This window comes from Anabrus simplex, chromosome 2, assembly GCF_040414725.1.
Source record: "Anabrus simplex isolate iqAnaSimp1 chromosome 2, ASM4041472v1, whole genome shotgun sequence".
NCBI classification, from domain to species: Eukaryota; Metazoa; Arthropoda; class Insecta; order Orthoptera; family Tettigoniidae; genus Anabrus; species Anabrus simplex.
Genome location: NC_090266.1, coordinates 931,695,178 through 931,712,425, shown reverse-complemented (window position 1 = coordinate 931,712,425; position 17,248 = coordinate 931,695,178). Strand labels below are relative to the sequence as shown.

General features: G+C 39.0%; 1 protein-coding gene across 5 annotated transcripts in view; it reads left to right on the top strand.

Annotated features, from left to right (window-relative positions):
- LOC136864562 (mitochondrial E3 ubiquitin protein ligase 1) overlaps positions 1 to 17,248 on the top strand; it is a 56,220-nt gene that overhangs the window by 8,765 nt on the left and 30,207 nt on the right. For 3 of the 5 annotated variants that reach the window (XM_067141706.2, XM_067141703.2, XM_067141704.2), the window contains 2 exons: positions 3,090 to 3,292; positions 3,383 to 3,769. In XM_067141706.2, the coding sequence (XP_066997807.1) occupies positions 3,090 to 3,292; positions 3,383 to 3,769 (590 nt within the window). Of the gene's footprint in view, positions 1 to 3,089; positions 3,293 to 3,382; positions 3,770 to 10,724; positions 10,821 to 17,248 lie in introns of all 5 variants that reach the window. The other 2 variants (XR_010859334.2, XM_067141705.2) reach the window with 2 other exon arrangements.

Genomic DNA, 17,248 nt, shown 5'->3' with positions numbered 1-17,248 from the left:
TCCTCACTGGTGATGCCTCTTTGCCATTTAGAGGCTAGCTGTTATATCTGGACACCTGTTAAATTTTAAATACTCTTTTCAGAAAGTCAGTGAACAGGGTAAGTCACACAACACTACAACACTGTGCAGTATCATTGTTGCATTATGTAATTATATTATGTTTTGCTTAATGAATAACAGGAATTTCACTTTTAAAAAATGAATATACGTACTGTCATTCCCATCCAAGGAATTATAAATCGTAGCTTGTACGCTTAAACCCACCTTTGTAGATTGTAACACAAAAATTATAACATGTCGGTTTTCTCTGAATGAATAAATATAAAAAAAATAAAACTGACTGTTTATATCGAATGCAGTATAAATCTGACTGGAATATCTTGAAAAGGTCAGATTTGTTGTTGTGATTATAGAGTTTTATTTTAAATAATGTATTCCAATCAGCTCTTTGCTGAGTAGTGGAGGAGAGCTTTGTAATCACAATCGAACGTCAATGCTCCCTCGCTTTCCTGCAAAGTGTGTTTGCTCTCTCGCTTCACTGTGACATATGCTTGCTGCATAAGCTGCCCGCATTTACTTCACGCCAGCCCAGCCGCACTGGGCTAGCTTCAACTGGCGCCCAGCTGAGCACCTCTGCTGTATGATATAACAAAATAAATTACCCTTTAATCAACAAATCATTGTTTATAAGTTACAGCCTAAACATTACTACAGATATCCTGGATATTATAAGCAGGACACATCCCCCTAGCCTTGTACAGAACAGCAATTTTTGGTACCCCTTAATTTTGAAGCTGCCATATTTACTAGCATTCCTCATTCCTCCTCATCTAATGCAGCAGCCATAGATGACTGTGGGTACTTAAGAAATTCACTTTGTTGAGGGTCTGTTTTATATCACCACCTGAAAGATAGATACGACCAAATTTTAAAAATATACAAACTATGTATCAGCTTTGGGTTATGGTTTATATCAGCTGCCTACACTTGACACATGGGGTTAAATTCAGGTTCCCTTATTGGAGAAACACATAAAAAGAAATAATATATCTATCTAGCTAGTATGTATGTATGTATGTATGTATGTATGTATGTATGTACGAACGAAGGCAGATCAAATATAAGCAAGAATTTGAATGTACCGCTGCTGTTAGTAATAATTCTCAGGAGGGGCTTTGCTAAGATGTTGGTGGGGGTGTCTGGAGAAAGGGGTTTGCGCGCACGAACGACGGTGGAAAGCTGGGCTGCTTCAGTATGCCATGAGTAAACAAGAGGTGCACAAGTCTGTTGTGCACTGCATGGATTATCAAATTTCTCACAAAAGAGGGCACCAAATCTTCTGAAATTTGAGGCTGCTCTGCGCGCAGTTTGGAGAAGAAACACTTTTGCAGACTCGAATGTATGAGTGGGCTACAAAATTTGGGGCAGGAAGGGAAGCTGTGGAAAATTAACTTCATGAAAGGAGACCGCAGACAAGCATCACTGCAGACAACATTGTTGCCATTCATGACATTATTGCTGAAGATCGGCGAATAAACATTTTGCAAATTGTCTTAGCCATATGAGTAAGTTATGGAAGTGTTCAAACCATCATCTGAGATTAACTCCATTTCAGAAAATTGTTTGCCAAGTGGGTTCTTCGTCTCCTCAGCCAGGAACAAAATACTTTATGCCAGGAAGTTTGTCAGAGACTCTTGCGTCCCTACGAGGAGGAAGGAGAGGATTTAGGATTTCTTGCATCGTATTGTGACTTGTGATGAAACTTGGGTGAATCATTACACCCCAGAGTCAAAGCAAGCAAGCATGGAGTGGCGGCAAAGAGACGAAGCAGGTCTGGTCAAGGCCAGAACACGCCCATCTGCTAGAAAGGTGCTTGCAGCTGTTTTCTGGGACTCTGCGGGTGTTTTGCTTGTGGATTTTCTTCAGGAAAAAAAGGATAATTAATGCAGCCTATTACTGTCGCCGTGTGGATGAAGCAAAAGCTGCGTATCGCAACAAGCAACGCCAGCAATCAATCCGAAATGTCATTCTTCTCCATGACAATGTAAGACCTCATTAGGATAATATGAACAGATTATTGAATGATTTAATTGGGCTAATTTTACAGTAACATAAATAAGCAAAGTTCTAACAGTAATTAGAATTATGTCATTTAAGAAAAACAAGATGGATTATTTAATAATACTTCCTAATACCTGTTCATTTAACAGTAACATAAATAAGTAAAGTTCTAGCAGTAATTAGAATTATATGTCATTAAAAAAAAAGACGGTTTATTTAAAAATACTCTTGGTTTAGGCAACCCTGTTCCAAACACCCGTATATTACTTCTAACTTGATCTTTCTGAAATGTGTGAACATAAACACTGTTGTACTTTGGTATGCCACAAGTGTGCTTGCTGTGAAAATGTTTTTGTCTTGACCATTGTTTAACTGCACAGTTACACATTTTGTTACTATTTTTTATTTATGCAGTTTGCTTTACGTCACACTGACACAGACAGTTCTTATGGCGACGATGGGATAGGAAAGGGCCAGGAGTGTGAAGGAAGCAGCTGCGACCTTAATTAAGATACAGCTCCAGCATTTGCTTGGTGTGAAAATGGGAAACCACGGAAAACCATCTTCAGGGCTGGCGACAGTGGGGTTCGAAGCCACTATCTCCGGAATGCAAGCTCATAGCTGCGCGACCCTAACTGCACGGCCACTTGCTCCATCACTTTGTTACTAGTTCGCAATGTTTTCATCTGAATTGTAGAACAATGCGTACAATTTTAGATCAAGCCAGTACATAAATATATTGAATGGAGGTGCAATCACCAACATTTATATTTCTTTTTATTGAGTTATGTCTGTTGTTAGGTCTCATACAGGCTTGTATATTTTCCTTTTGAAATATAAAAGGACTGTTTAAGTGACTTTTTTTTTCTATCATCTTGCTAATTTAACTGGATGCTGTGATAATTTTGGTGAGATATTTGTCTTCATTCTGGTGTTAATTTTTGTAAGGTTTGCAAAGAGTACATATTTATTTCTGTTAAAACAATTTTTCACTCAACTTGATTTTAATTTTTTTTTTTCCCCCCTAGAACACTAAGGTGTATGATGTTAATGAACTGAAGGATGTAATCAAAGTCCAAAATGATAACAAAATTGAGTATGCTGCTGTGAGAGGCACTGTGAAAGCAATTGGGGCTACTATTCACTGTGTGAATAAACCTAATATAACAGGGGTTGTGCAGAGGCTTAGAGTGAGGGAGCATATGTTGGCAAGAGGACCAAGTGGCTTCTGGTTTGTGAAGTTTGAATCATTAGTTCAATCCACTTTCTTCACTTGAGATATTTATGAATGTAATAAGGTGAATTTTAAATTTGTTCTCAGGACCAACCATGATCGACTTGTTCAAGAAATCTACAATTATGTGCCTTTTGTAATCTGTTCTGGAAATCAGAGTGCAGAAATCCTTGATCCACTAAGTGCAGATATCCTTGATCTTCATACAGTGGCTGATAAATATGAACCCACTAGCACAACAATTGCAGATCATCTTTGGAGTTTCTTTATGGGAATTAGGCAAAGGGGTCTACAGTCCACAGAAGATATTTTGAAGGAAGGAACTTTAGTAACTTGTATTGGAGAAGTCACAGTTGGTAAAGCTGGGAATCGCATAACACTCCAGCGGCCTTCAAATGGTTCTCCATACTTTATCACTACAAGTCCTGTTTCCTCAATTATTTATCGCCTGCAGTGTGATATTACACGTTACAAGTAAGTATTCAACTCCTTTAGGTCTGTGAGACTAAGAGGACTTTAGTCATAGATATTTTAATGTGTTTTTTTTTAAAACCAAGTTACCTTCAATAATCTTGTCTCTCATCACAAACAATTCATCTCCTAGTGTACTACTATGCCTACATGTTAGAACAGTAGTTTTTTGTATGAGGAACATGAATTTTATATAAAAATAATAATAATGTGCATTGTATAGGCTATCAATAAGACTGCTATGTTTTTGTGAACTAGCGCAGCAAAGAATCCAGCATGAAGTGGTAATGCAGTGTAAATAGGAACACACAACATTTATAAGACATAAAGCACTGTCACATTATTTGTTATTGGTAAACTTCACTAACAGTGACAACTACCGTTGCAAAATGATAAGATCGCTCCATAGTGCCCTATCAATGAGCTCTTTTTTCCACAGTTATGTGAAACACATGGTCAGTTGTACCCTCCACAAGGTTCTGTAATACAGAATTATTAATCTTCCTCCATACAGAAATTGTGGATTTCTTCAGTTCTTTGACATCATACTGCTTATATACATTCCTGCAAAAGAATCATCTTTGCTAGCCACTCCATTACATTAATGCTCTTGTGCTGAAACTATTTATCGGTGAACTTGACACAATGGATTGATACTTTGTCTTGTAGGAATACCCAGGACTCTGTGCCGATCTCCTCTGCAACTTGTAAAAGATTATTTTCAAGCAGTTTCTGATAGTCTATGGCGTTCGTACAGCCTGAGGGGAAAGAAAGACTTGTTTTTCCTCAGTAACAAAATCTCCCCCAAACCATCAGAGACTTTTCCTCTTGCTGCCTCGTAGAACATATCTGCACTTCTTTCCTGAGGGTATGCCAGTTGTATGAGTAATCATCAGGACTATCCAAATTGAATCTTTTCATCACTAAAAATCACATATTTCCATTTTTTCTTCCAAGTTGCATGTTGTGTAGCCCACTTAATTCTGTTCTCATGATGCATTACTATCATACAAAGCTGTTTCTTTTTTTTTCTTGTATTTCAGAATCTTGTTCTGACTGATCATTCTGGATAATGTTGACTTGTGGCCACTAATAGTATCTTGAGAGTTATCCTAGCATTGTTCCACCAGCACTATGCTTCCTAATAACATGGTCTCTTTTGTCTAGGTGTCAGCTTCTGTAGTCTTCCAAGTGGCTTCTTTTCCTACCCTATAATTTTCTTTTAACTTCAGAAAATTATTTACCGCAGTAGGTGGTCTGACACTTCTTGCTGTTTTCTTCTTTATAGGCTGTAATCAGTCCGTGCTCAAAGTAGGACAGTTTTGACTTCTTTGTCATTGAACTTTGACCTGTAACCTCCATACACACAAAATGCACAAGGTAGCTCACGCTGCAAATGTAGCTAAGAAGGAATTGAAGTAGAAACAATATTCCTGAGAAAAAATTCTTATTTTGCAACAGCAGCTGGCATTGTAAGTACATATATTCTGGTATTGAAGTTTACCAACAACAAATAATGTGGCAATGCTATATGTCTTAAAAATGTCATGTGTTCCCGTTTACATCGCATAGCCATTTTCATGCTAGGATTGTTTGCTGTGTCAATACACCAAAAGAACATAGTGGTATCATCAATATGCAACGTACCTCAATAATTCTAGTCTCTCATTGCAAGTAGTGTTAGGCAATTCATGCTCCTAATCTGTACTGTAGGGAATGTGGTGTATGCAGCATGCTACTGATGCTTCCACGGTGGGAGCTATGTTTGTTATTCTTTTACTCATGTTAAATCTGTCAGATCAAGCTGAAAATTTGAAGACTAGCACTCCCTTGTGCGCCCATCTCATGGGCATACATTGAACTCCGTGATCAAAGCTATATCTGCCAGAGGAAACCCGGGACTTTTTGAAGTGGTAGTTCTTTCATGCAAGAAGGATCTATGTCTGTGCTTATCATACAGTCTTGCCAGCTAAGTGTTCGTGAATGTTTGGATGTGTGAATTATGTTTTCTTGGTCGGATATGTTGGTCTCTTGCATTCTAGGTGATTTCAAAAGTACATAATGCTTAGTCTGTTTTAGTATTTCTGTAGCATGTATATTATATTTTAGCTGGGCTGAGTGGCCCAGACGGTTGAGGCACTGGCCTTGTGCCCCCCCCCCCCCCCCAACTTTGTAGGTTCGATCCTAGCTCAGTCCGATGGTATTTGAAGGTGCTCAAATACGTCAGTCTCATGTCAGTAGATTTACTGGCACGTAAAATAACTCCTGCGGAACTAAATTCTAGTGCCTTGGCATCTCACAGAACCGTAAAAGGCCGGACTGAGTGGCTCAGACGGTTGAGTCACTGGCCTTCTGATCCTAACTTGGCAGGTTCGACCCTGGCTCGATCAGGTTGTATTTGAAGGTGCTCAGATACATCAGCCTCGTATCGATAGATTTACTGGCATGTAAAAGAACTTGTGCTGGACAAAATTCTGGCACCTGAGCATCTCCAAATACTGTAAAAGTAATTGGTGGGACGTAAAGCCAATAACATTATTATTATTGAACCATAAAAGTAGTTAGTGGGGTGTAAAGCCAATAACATTATTGCGTTTTATGTATATATGGTAGAGAGACATACAGATCCACACAGTGATGCTACCCGTGAAATTTTAGAACTTTGTGATGAAAATGACATATTTAGCGAAGGATCTTTAACTAATGGTAGGTGTGTTTAGAGAATACTGCAGGCCCATGTTCTTCAGCATGTGCTGAAGTAGTCTTGGTCAGTCGCTTTTCAAGTGCCAAGAGTAGTGCAAGAGACTGATAGTTTTTCACATAACCCCTGTGGGTGGAGGATGCATACGAGGAATACACCCATGGTATCACCTGCCCGTCGTAAGAAGCGACTAAAAGGGGCGACCAAGGGATGATTGTATTACAGCCATGAAACTACTTGTGATTAGTACCATGACGCGGGGAACACCATGGGTCGCCTTTACTTGCGAGTAGTACCTCTGTTAGGTACACAATAGGTATGTGATTTGTAGCAGCAGAGTGGTTCACTGTGGGTTTCAAGCACCCGTGATATATATTTTTTTTGCTAGTGGCTTTACGTTGCACTGACACAGATAGGTCTTATGGCGATGATGGGATAGGAAAGGCGTACGAGTTGGAAGGAAGCGGCCGTGGCCTTAATTAAGGTACAGCCCCAGCATTTGCCTGGTGTGAAAGTGAGAAACCACAGAAAACCATCTTCAGGGCTGCCGACAGTGGGATTCGTACCCACTATCTCCCGTATGCAAGCTCACAGCCGCATAACCCTAACAGCACGGCCAACTCACCCGGTAGTACCCGTGATTAGTACCATTGTGAGAAACACCATGGGTCTGGGCGTTGCCTATGATTAGTACCACTATATGAGCGATACTGTGAGTCTGCGTTGCCTGTGATTAGTACCGACTATATGAGGAACACCATGGGAATACCGGTGCCCATGATTAGTACACCTAGGTGAGGAACACCAAGGGTTTGCATTGCTTATGAGTGGCGCCATTATGTGAGAAACACCGTAGGTCTGCGTTGCCTGTGCGACGTGCAATAGTTGTTAGTGGTACCATAATGTGTGGGACACCATGAGTCTGTGCTAGTTTTGATTAGTACTGCAACATTACAAATACCATGGTTCTCTCGGCACTAAAAGCCATACGCCATTTCATTTCATCTACACACCTTACAAATTATTGCATTCAAACGTAATTAAAATTCATCACTTGACACTTTATCACTGTCACTGCTGCTGACAGATGAGGCGCCCCACACTGCGTCGCCTTTGGTCCCATCGACTGCGTTGGAAATTGACATGGTTTTGAAGCTCTTGGCTACCATCTCTGGTGGGATTAATTTCCACACATCCAGGATCCATTCACACATTTGAGAAATTGAAGGCTTCTTCTTTTTTTTTTCCTACTGGCTTTATGTCGCACCGACGTAGATAGGTTTTATGACAACGATGGGTCAGGAAAGGGCTAGGACTGGGAAGGAAGCAGCCGTGGCCTTAAGTAAGGTACAGCCGCAGCATTTGCCTGGTGTGAAAATGGGAAACCATGGAAAACCATCTTCAGGGCTGCCGACAGTGGGGCTCGAACCCACTATCTCCTGCTCTTAAGCGACTGCAGCTATTGAGCTTGGTAATTGAAGGCTTCTTGTGTCTTCTGCTCAGTGTCATTTCCTTACAATTTCCTACATTCACGGTAGAAATGTCGCAAATGTGCCTTTAAAAGCCTGTTGATGGAGACATCTGATGGTTGCAGCATTCCCGTCATTCCACCAGAAATCACAACCATGTCAGATCGCAGTTTTCTCATCATCTTTTTCACTTTTTCTGTCATGTGACCACGGAAGCTGTCAATCACCAGCACGAATGGCCTACATAACAGAGCACCAGGATGACAAAACCACACTGTTTTTAACCGGTCCATGTACAAATAATCTTAATTGATCCACCCCTTTTCCTGCACTCACACTTTCATCCCTGGGGGTTGCTTTTCCTTTGGCATTGTTTTTCACTTAAAAATTGTGAAAGGTGGTAGTTTGTCCCCATCAGCAGTGATGCACAACATTACAGTACAGTACAATGCTGTTTTCCTGCTCCTGCAGTTCGAACTTGAACTTTTTGTTTGCTTGCTTTGTTGACCGTGGTTTCCCCAGGCATTTAAAAAACACAGAAGTTTCATCAGCATTTCCTATTGCACCCATACTGTAATCGTGCGTCTTCCATAAAAGTTATGACACGCCACTGAAATGTGAGCAGTTTCTCTTGGTACATTTCAGGTAGTCTCTGAGCTGTTTGACGTTCTTCTGCGATCACAAGCTCATGTCGTGCCATAAAACGCCTTGCCTAACCGTAACTTGCTTTAAATTGACTGTCAGGCATTTCCTGTCTTTCAGGAATTTGTCATCCTAGAAACTGTAGCATTTCATTCGAAATAGAAAAGCTCTCTGCTCATGTTTTACTTATGTACTCCATAAGATAGTTTTCCAGTTCTGGATATTGCAGTTTTTCCTGCAGAATGCCTGCTAATTCTATGACTTTCTAAGTGCATCTTTAATTAAAATCCAACGCTGTACATCTTTTTGTCAACATCATACATACTTCCCGCTTGTTTATTACCATTTTCTTCAGCATAACACACCACTTGTAATTTAAATTTAAATTTCAAAGTGTTCCTCAATTTACAGCGGTCAGATGCCGTGCAAACAATGAATACTACTAGGTACCGTGCTTTCACCACCCTCAGCCCCTCAGATAAGGTGGTACCTGGTACTGTTAGGCGAACATTGAACTCAAGGAATGTACAACATTGCCACGTTTCGCAGAACGAAACTACATACTGTGAGTCTACAACGGAATTCGGGAAAATAAATTTTCCCTACAAATGTTGTCTCAAAATTCAGGTACAGCTTATACACGCGTAAATACGGTAATTTGAATGCTTAGCGGAAATCAACTCGAAGGCAGAGGCTGGAAAAGTGAAAATAATTATTCTGAGATAATGAATGGGTACCTATGAATAAAAATGAAATACAGCTATTCTTAGCAGTTCTGCTTTCAAGAAAGGCAATTCATAATGCAGCCGTTAGGGGTGGGTTAGGGGAGTGGGGGACAGCCATAGAATTTTTTTTTTTTTTTTTTGAGATCTTACTAACTTACATATCATTGAAAATCAATTAACGTACAATTCAACCAGATGTAACATATTCAAAGACTGGCATGTAAAGAGTGTATGATTCTTACCTGCTAAAGTAACAGGTGATCTGAAGTACATATCTGAGTGGAGGTTGAAGGATCATTTCTTTTGTTGAGTGTTGTAGTTGCTTACTTAGCAGCTTGTATTTCCTGTTTGGTAAACGTACACTGGTGACATGCATTTTCTTATGATATCATGTGCATCCTCTGCAATGACAGAGCACTTAACAGCTCGGAATTCAGTCTTGTTCTTCCTCATCATGCGTATTTGAAAAATCATGGCTACGCACACTACAAAACACGTGTGAATGAGATCTGGAGGAACGCAGTAAACAGGGCCATTCTTTCAAGTATTCCTCCCTAAATTTTTTAACTATTTTTGGTTTATTACTAGCGTCACTAGTCACGGTAACATAATCACACGTATTTTCGTGCACAAGAAATTGCTTCATTATTTCAAACCTTTTGCATTTTGTAACATATGGTTAGCATATATCCTAGAAGAGCAATATATGTAAATTTGGCAAACAAAATTGCAATAAATACTTCTTCAACAGTCACGCACACAGTATTCACAATTAAACTGAGTTTGTCACCACTTTGCCGCCAAAACAAAGACAAAAGATCTCGCCTACTTGCATGGAAGTCTGATCATGTGACGAACAAAGGCAACAACTCCGCAAGGTATACCACTTGACAGGTGCCTATATTTCCGGTACTGGAAGCACACACTGCATTCGGCGCGTGGAATCTCAAAATATTCTTAAACGAGGGACAGGAAAGGGGTATAAATGATTACCGAGAAATCCGAAAATAATATTCTGAGAATTCAAGCTGTAATGGCATTCCTTGTGTATCCTTTTGAACACTTCATACATTTAGATTTAAAAATCAACAAAAAATCGTAATTTGTGGTGCGTGATTCGTAAAGGTGTAATTATGATGAGTGATTTGTAATTATTACGATTGAATCGTAATAGTTGGCATCTCTACTTACAGGGAATAATTCATGAACTTAAGGTGACACTCCGGAGATAAAGAATATATTTTTACCTAATGCATGAGTTTTCACAAAACTTTGTGGGAATGTCACCTACATAAAAGTAGAGATATCACAAACTTTTATTTCATATACAGTTAATAATTTTCCAAAATAATTTTTTTGTTTTTGAAATTTTTAATTCCATTTTTTTGTGGAATTTAATTAACATGTTTTTTTTTTGCTAGTTGCTTTACGTCGCATCGACACAGATAGGTCTTATGGTGACGATGGAATAGGAAAGGCCTAGGAGTTGGAAGGAAGCGGCCATGGCCTTAATTAAGGTACAGCCTCAGCATTTGCTTGGTGTGAAAATGGGAAACCAGTGAAAACCATCTTCAGGGCTACCGACAGTGGGATTCGAACCCACTATCTCCCGGATGCAAGCTCACAGCCGCGCACCCCTAACCGCACAGCCAACTCATCTGGTAACATGTTAATGTAAATTCGTAGTTAGGTAGATAATACTTCTTTTGAAAGCAGTACGTATCAATTTTTGTGTACATAATTTATATAAGACGATATATTGTGCTAAAGTTTGTGTAATTTTTATGTTCTAAAATTATGGACTTTAAACAAACCTACTACTTAAAAAAATTCTGCAATCAAAAATTCCATATGCAGGTTTCTAAATATAGCTGTGATACATATACCATACAAATTTTGTTACATTTGGCAGAATAATATGGGAGAAAAATGGGATTTAAATCTAAAATTACAATTGGCAAACAAAGTATTATTACAGTGATAAATTGTTTGAATTCAGTGGAATAACTCCGTGACAAGAAAAAAGAAACTGCCATTTCAATTTCAGTCATTAAAAAAATTTCACCAAAATGACCAAAGTATTGATTTTTATCTCTGGAGTGTCGCCTTAAACTAAGCAATTATTTTTCAAGGAATCGTTTCTTGACTACACCAATGATGTCTTAAAGAAAAAAGTTCTTTCACCGGGCGAGTTGGCCATGAGGTTAGGGGCGCGCAGCTGTGAGCTCACATCCGGGAGATAGTGGTTTCGAACCCCGCCGTCAGCAGCCCTGAAGATGGTTTTCCATGGTTCCCCGTTTTCACACTAGGAGTCTTTCAAGCTATGTGAGTCAGTCAGCATTTTAGCCATGTCTTAGTTAAACCAGAATGGCCTGCACGCCGCCTCACTGTTTTGCCACCTTTAGCACTATTAGTCGCTTGCACGTTCCCCATAACTGCATGCTTCTTTTCTTCTTCAGCTTGCCAGGTGGGAGTCCATGCGTGATTCCGTCTTATCAACCAGTCATTTTACTCTTTCTGAAGATGGTTCATATATGAAGCTGCATAGTCATTCCCCTCCAGGGATGAAAACAATATCTGTGCTCATTTCTGCCACCTGCTTCTTTATGTTCTCAGTAGTATATGTCCATGAAATGCATCAAAAATTAGCATGCCCCTTTGCCATAAAAATGCGCCTGGTCAGCAATCCCAAATAATTTTCAACCAGTCTTCCGTCATCCTACCATTTATTGCACTCTAAAAATAACACCTAGTTGTAACTGTTCCTTTGATAACTTCTTCCTTTTCAAAACAACATATGATGGAAGTTTCTTACCATCCTCAGTAACAGATGATGATGATGATGATGATGATGATGATGATGATTGATTTAATCATCACTGTTTCTGTGTCCTCCTCCTCCACAGTAATGTCTGTTGAGACATAAAAAAAAATACTGGACTTTGATCAGCATACCCCATATGACTAAGATGACAGTTCATTGTGGGCTTTTCTCGGTTTTATTATTCAGTGCTGATAGGTGATCAATTTATCACCGTTATCCTCTGGTAGGTGTTGCACAGTAATAATTTGACCCCAGCCTTGCCTTGAATTCAGTTACTGGAACCTTTAACTCGCATGCCATCTCCAAAGCCTTCATTCTTATAACTTTGATAGTTATTGGATATCCCTCATTTCCTTTCTCTGCACAAATTCAGAAACAAGCTTATCACTTCTGGTAAATTTTCCTATATATTGGGTCCTTTGAATGCTTTTCTTGATGTTCTGGCATTCTTGAACTTTTCTTCATTTTTAGCCAGGGTGAGGAGCTCAGGCAGTAGAACACTGGCCTTCTGAGCTCAAGTTAGCAGGATCAATCCAGGCTCAGTCCAATTGGTATTTGAAGGTGTTCAAATATGTCAACATCGTGTCAGTAGATTTACTAACACGTAAGAGAATCCCTGCAGGACAAAATTCTGTCACCTCAGCATCTCCGAATAGCATAGAAGTATGTTACATTCAGAAACACCGAACTTTTCCGCTGCTTATACATTATTGATATGTTTTGCCTCCTGTAGAACCTCGAATTTGAAGTATAGATATTAACTTCTCTCTTCTTTATTTAACTAAGATGATGAAGACGCTCTCCTTTCAACACGATCCACTATGGCTTGAATTTTGACCAGAACTAATTGTTTTAATATAATCTCTTGCTATTGCTCTAGATACTTATTAACAAATGTGATAAATAATATAAAATTTAAAATGCTGAGAATCCCAGCAGGAATCTGCACCGATAGCAATTGGAAGGAGTTCTAACCAGTAGCAACTCTGGAATTTGTCCATGTGGTACTGTAGTGTTCATTAGCACGCTTGGTGGTTGCAAGCCTTTAGCAATTGGTCCGAGATCAGCTGGTGGAAGCAAAGGGACCTGCTGAGCACAGTGACTCTGAGCCAAGCAACAATCACAAGTAGTTTTTTAGTTCTATAATATAATAAAATTAAGCAAATCCCATACAAAAACTCTTAACACGACAGCAAAATACCTTCTATTTTTTATCTTCCGTTGTTATTTGGTTACGGTACAAGTATATGTAGTAAGTGTGTCTAAATCTTGTACTACATAAATTACCATTAGACCTACAGTAGAACCTCGATAATTCGAAATCGGTTAATTCAAAATCCCACGTAATTCAAAGAAGCTCTCGTTCCCAGAAACATGAGATACAGTTTTGCATGTTATTTAAATTGTTTAATTCGAAATACGGATAATTCGTAATTCGAAGTACATTGTCGGCCCCATTACCGAGATTCAGACTTTTAATTCGAAACTGCCTTTACATTTTAAAACAATAGTATGCTACAGATTAATTTCAACTCGAAATGTATCCGCGTCATAATAGAACGCGTGTTCCGGAACGTGGAGGGGTAGCTTTCTGCACTTACACTCACTTCGGTGGGTCTACAGTGCGCTTCATGATTGCCAAGTTGAATGAAATCGGAATTATTTTGTATTCAACCTTTTAAGGAACGCCGTAATATCACGTAACAGGCAGTGTGCGGGAAAACAGAATGTGCGAACACTGGCAGTGCCGATAGTTGACGAAAAAGCGTGGCTCATATAATAAATTCGTAGGCACCGAACAGTACTGTCATTGCCGATGAAACTGCATTGCTTTACTTTAATGCGAGCCCAAACGGTCTTATGGTTTTAAAGGAGAAAGTGCCAGCCGGAGAATCGTACAAGGGTCGGGGATGGGTGGGGTCATTGTAGTGCGTTGCAATTGCAATGCACATGGAAGCGAGGAACTTTATCCCTTCGTCATAGAAAAGTTCGATAAGCTACAATGTTTTAAGGGCGTCGGGCACTTTCCATCCCAGTACCAAGCATCTAAAAATGCAAACAGTACAGATATCCAAAAAATAATGCATTTGCACAGGGGAACCAGCATAATTTATCCTCGTCTTTGAATTGTGTGATTGTTTTTCTTTCGTTGCGTGAGGTTATGTTCGTCAGTGATTTATCCAAGTGCATTAATTGAACATTGTAAATGCACCTTGTTGGATACATTTCGGAAATAGTTTTTCCATGGCATTGGAAAGGTTTAAACTGTGAATCGAGGTGATTGCATGTATTAATGGGTCTTAGAATACTTTGTGACGCAGCAAGTGTTTACATTTCTGAAGTATGAGAGAAGTGCCATGGTGGGAAATCGTACAAGGATAGAGTCATAGGAAAGTTTGATTTTAAGGGCATCGGGTACTTTCTGTGCAAATACAAGGCATCTAAAATGCATACAGTATAGTACTCCAATGAATAAAGCACTTGCACATGGGAGCCAGCATAGATTTCTCCTCATCTTTGTATCATGCTTTTTTTTTTTTCTTTCTTTCTTTCTTTCTTTTGTTGCGTGAGGTTATATTTGCTAGTGAGATATGCAAGTGCATTATTTGAATACTGTAAATGCACATTTTTGGATAAATTTTGGAAATATTTCTTTTTTCATGGCATTTGGAAGGTATAAACTGTGAATCAAGGTTAACTGCATGCAGTAACGGGCCTTAGAATATTTCTTAATGCGGCAAGGGTTGGTACTTCTGAATTGCGAATTGGCGGTTAATTCGAAATCACGTAATTCGAAGTCCGATTTTTGAGTCCCAACGACTTCGAATTAACGAGGTTTTACTGTATTCAAGTTTTAAAGGTTATGTTTTGCTAGAACTTGGTTTTGAATACAAATATCAGTTCTCTATAAAGTTCTCGAGTACCGGTACATTATATTTGGTTCAACCCATCATTAATCACAACCCACAAATTGAAAAGGTCGTCAGCACTCTAGAAATGTTGGTTTATTCATGACCTTGAGTTCAAATGTGAAGCTCATGGTGACACTCGCTGCACAAGCCAGTATAACTGGGAAATGATGCAAACCTTTTCAGTGTTACGCTGCATATATAGGATGGCTGTGGTTTTTATAAGGACATTTTAACCTAAAACATCCTGTCTTATATTTGGGCCAGTATGGTATTCCTACCCTATCCCAATATTTCGGTTCAAGTTCCATAAAATTAGACTACCAGTACCTTGACCACAAAAGATGAGAACTAAATCAACTGCAGTACCCAGCCAGCCATTGGTAAATGATCTGTGTGAACAATGAACAACACAGCTGGGAGACTGCACATTTCAATTTCTGTAACTGTTTGCAACAAGTCGTCATCCTGAAGACTGCGGAATGTAAGGAAACTTTTCTGCGATCCCAGTTCTTTCTTACAGAATAACGTTGATTGCAACTGTGACCTTACTACATTAGCTTTGCTACCCTTTTATTTGATTTCACTTACTATTCTACCATCCTGGGAAAGTACACATTCCAAGTACTTGAATTGCTAAATATCATACCATACTCGCTGCATTTATTTTTAAGTTTGAAGACATTAGATTGCAAGCTCTAAGCACAGACTACCATTAAGGCCAGGTCAGCAGTATAGGTCAAACTGCTTCTACATTTCCCCACTGCCATTTTATATCTTTCAGTAAATAAACCATGTAAACTACAAACAATAAGAGTGAAAGATTACAGCCTTGTCTAAAACCTATAATTATCTTTAACCAAGAACTCTTTCTACAATTGATCCTCACTGCAGTCCTTTTAACATCAGTTCCTTTGACTGACTATAATAATCCAACGGTGATTCCTTAATCCCTCAGTATGGCAATCATCTTTTCCCTTGGTACTCTGTCCTTGTCTAGATCTATGAAACATAAGTCTAACCATCTGAAAATCTGGTTATGACAACCTCTGTGTAGACTGAAATCACACTGCCTGGTATATTGTTCAAAGAAATGCCTTGATAGTTGTTGCAACCCTTTCTGTTCCATTGTCATAGAATAGAATCTACTCTCCTCTGGATTGCCAGAAACTGAGGAGAGAGTATTAAATTTATTGGCAATAAGGCATATACCTGTTACAGCCAAAACAAACAAACAAACAAACAACATTATTTGAAAGTAATACACTATGGAGTACATGTCAATGAGGAGAAATACTACCAGCTAGAATACATGCAATGTGTAAAAGAGATCAAAACTGGCCAAATATTTAAACAGAACATGATACTAAAATCAGAGTTATTAACAGCTTTAATCAGTATAGCCTTAGACTCTATACTTATCCATATTTTAGTCATGATTTTGCGCTGTGTACATGTATGGTTATGAAACCTCGTTTTTACATCCCACTACAGGCATGAAACTTAAGAAATTTATCATTTTTCGTATATTTATTTTCAACTCAGATATGGCCAAACATATATTCTGTACAGGTAAGTGATCAATTTTAGAGTGTGTGTGTGTGTCTCTCTCTCTCTCTTTCTCTCTCTTTCTCTCTCTCTCTCTCCTTTGTTCATCTTAAAATGTTAGTATACATTTCTATGTACTGATTCCACTATTTTCCAATGTTAATTGCCAAGGTTAAGTCCCTAATTATTTGCACCTTTGACCGAATGTACAGTTTCCTCATTCATCTCTTTCATTTTCTCCTCCCATAAACTTTTAACAGTTATCAATCATTTCAACAATCTGCCTGGCTTTCTCCATTCCCTGTTCATGATTTTAACTATAGTGTGATATTCATGCACACTAAAAGTGAGAGAAGTTAGTAAATTGCAAGCAAGTTAATTGAAGTTCCTGCAAACTACCCTAAAAAAAAAAAACACGCAAGGACCATGTAAGGGACGACGACATCAGAATGGAACTGGAAGTGGACTCTATAGAAGAGAAGTTACAGACTTCGAGATTAACATGGTATGCATATGTAAAGCGAATGCCTGACACAACACCACATGCGTGCCTAGAAAGAATGGTTGAAGGAAGAAGGCCAGCGGGAAGACCAAGGAAATGACCGCTACACCAACAGATAGGATGTGTAGAGAAGATGACTCTGGGAGTCAGTAGTGTGAGAGA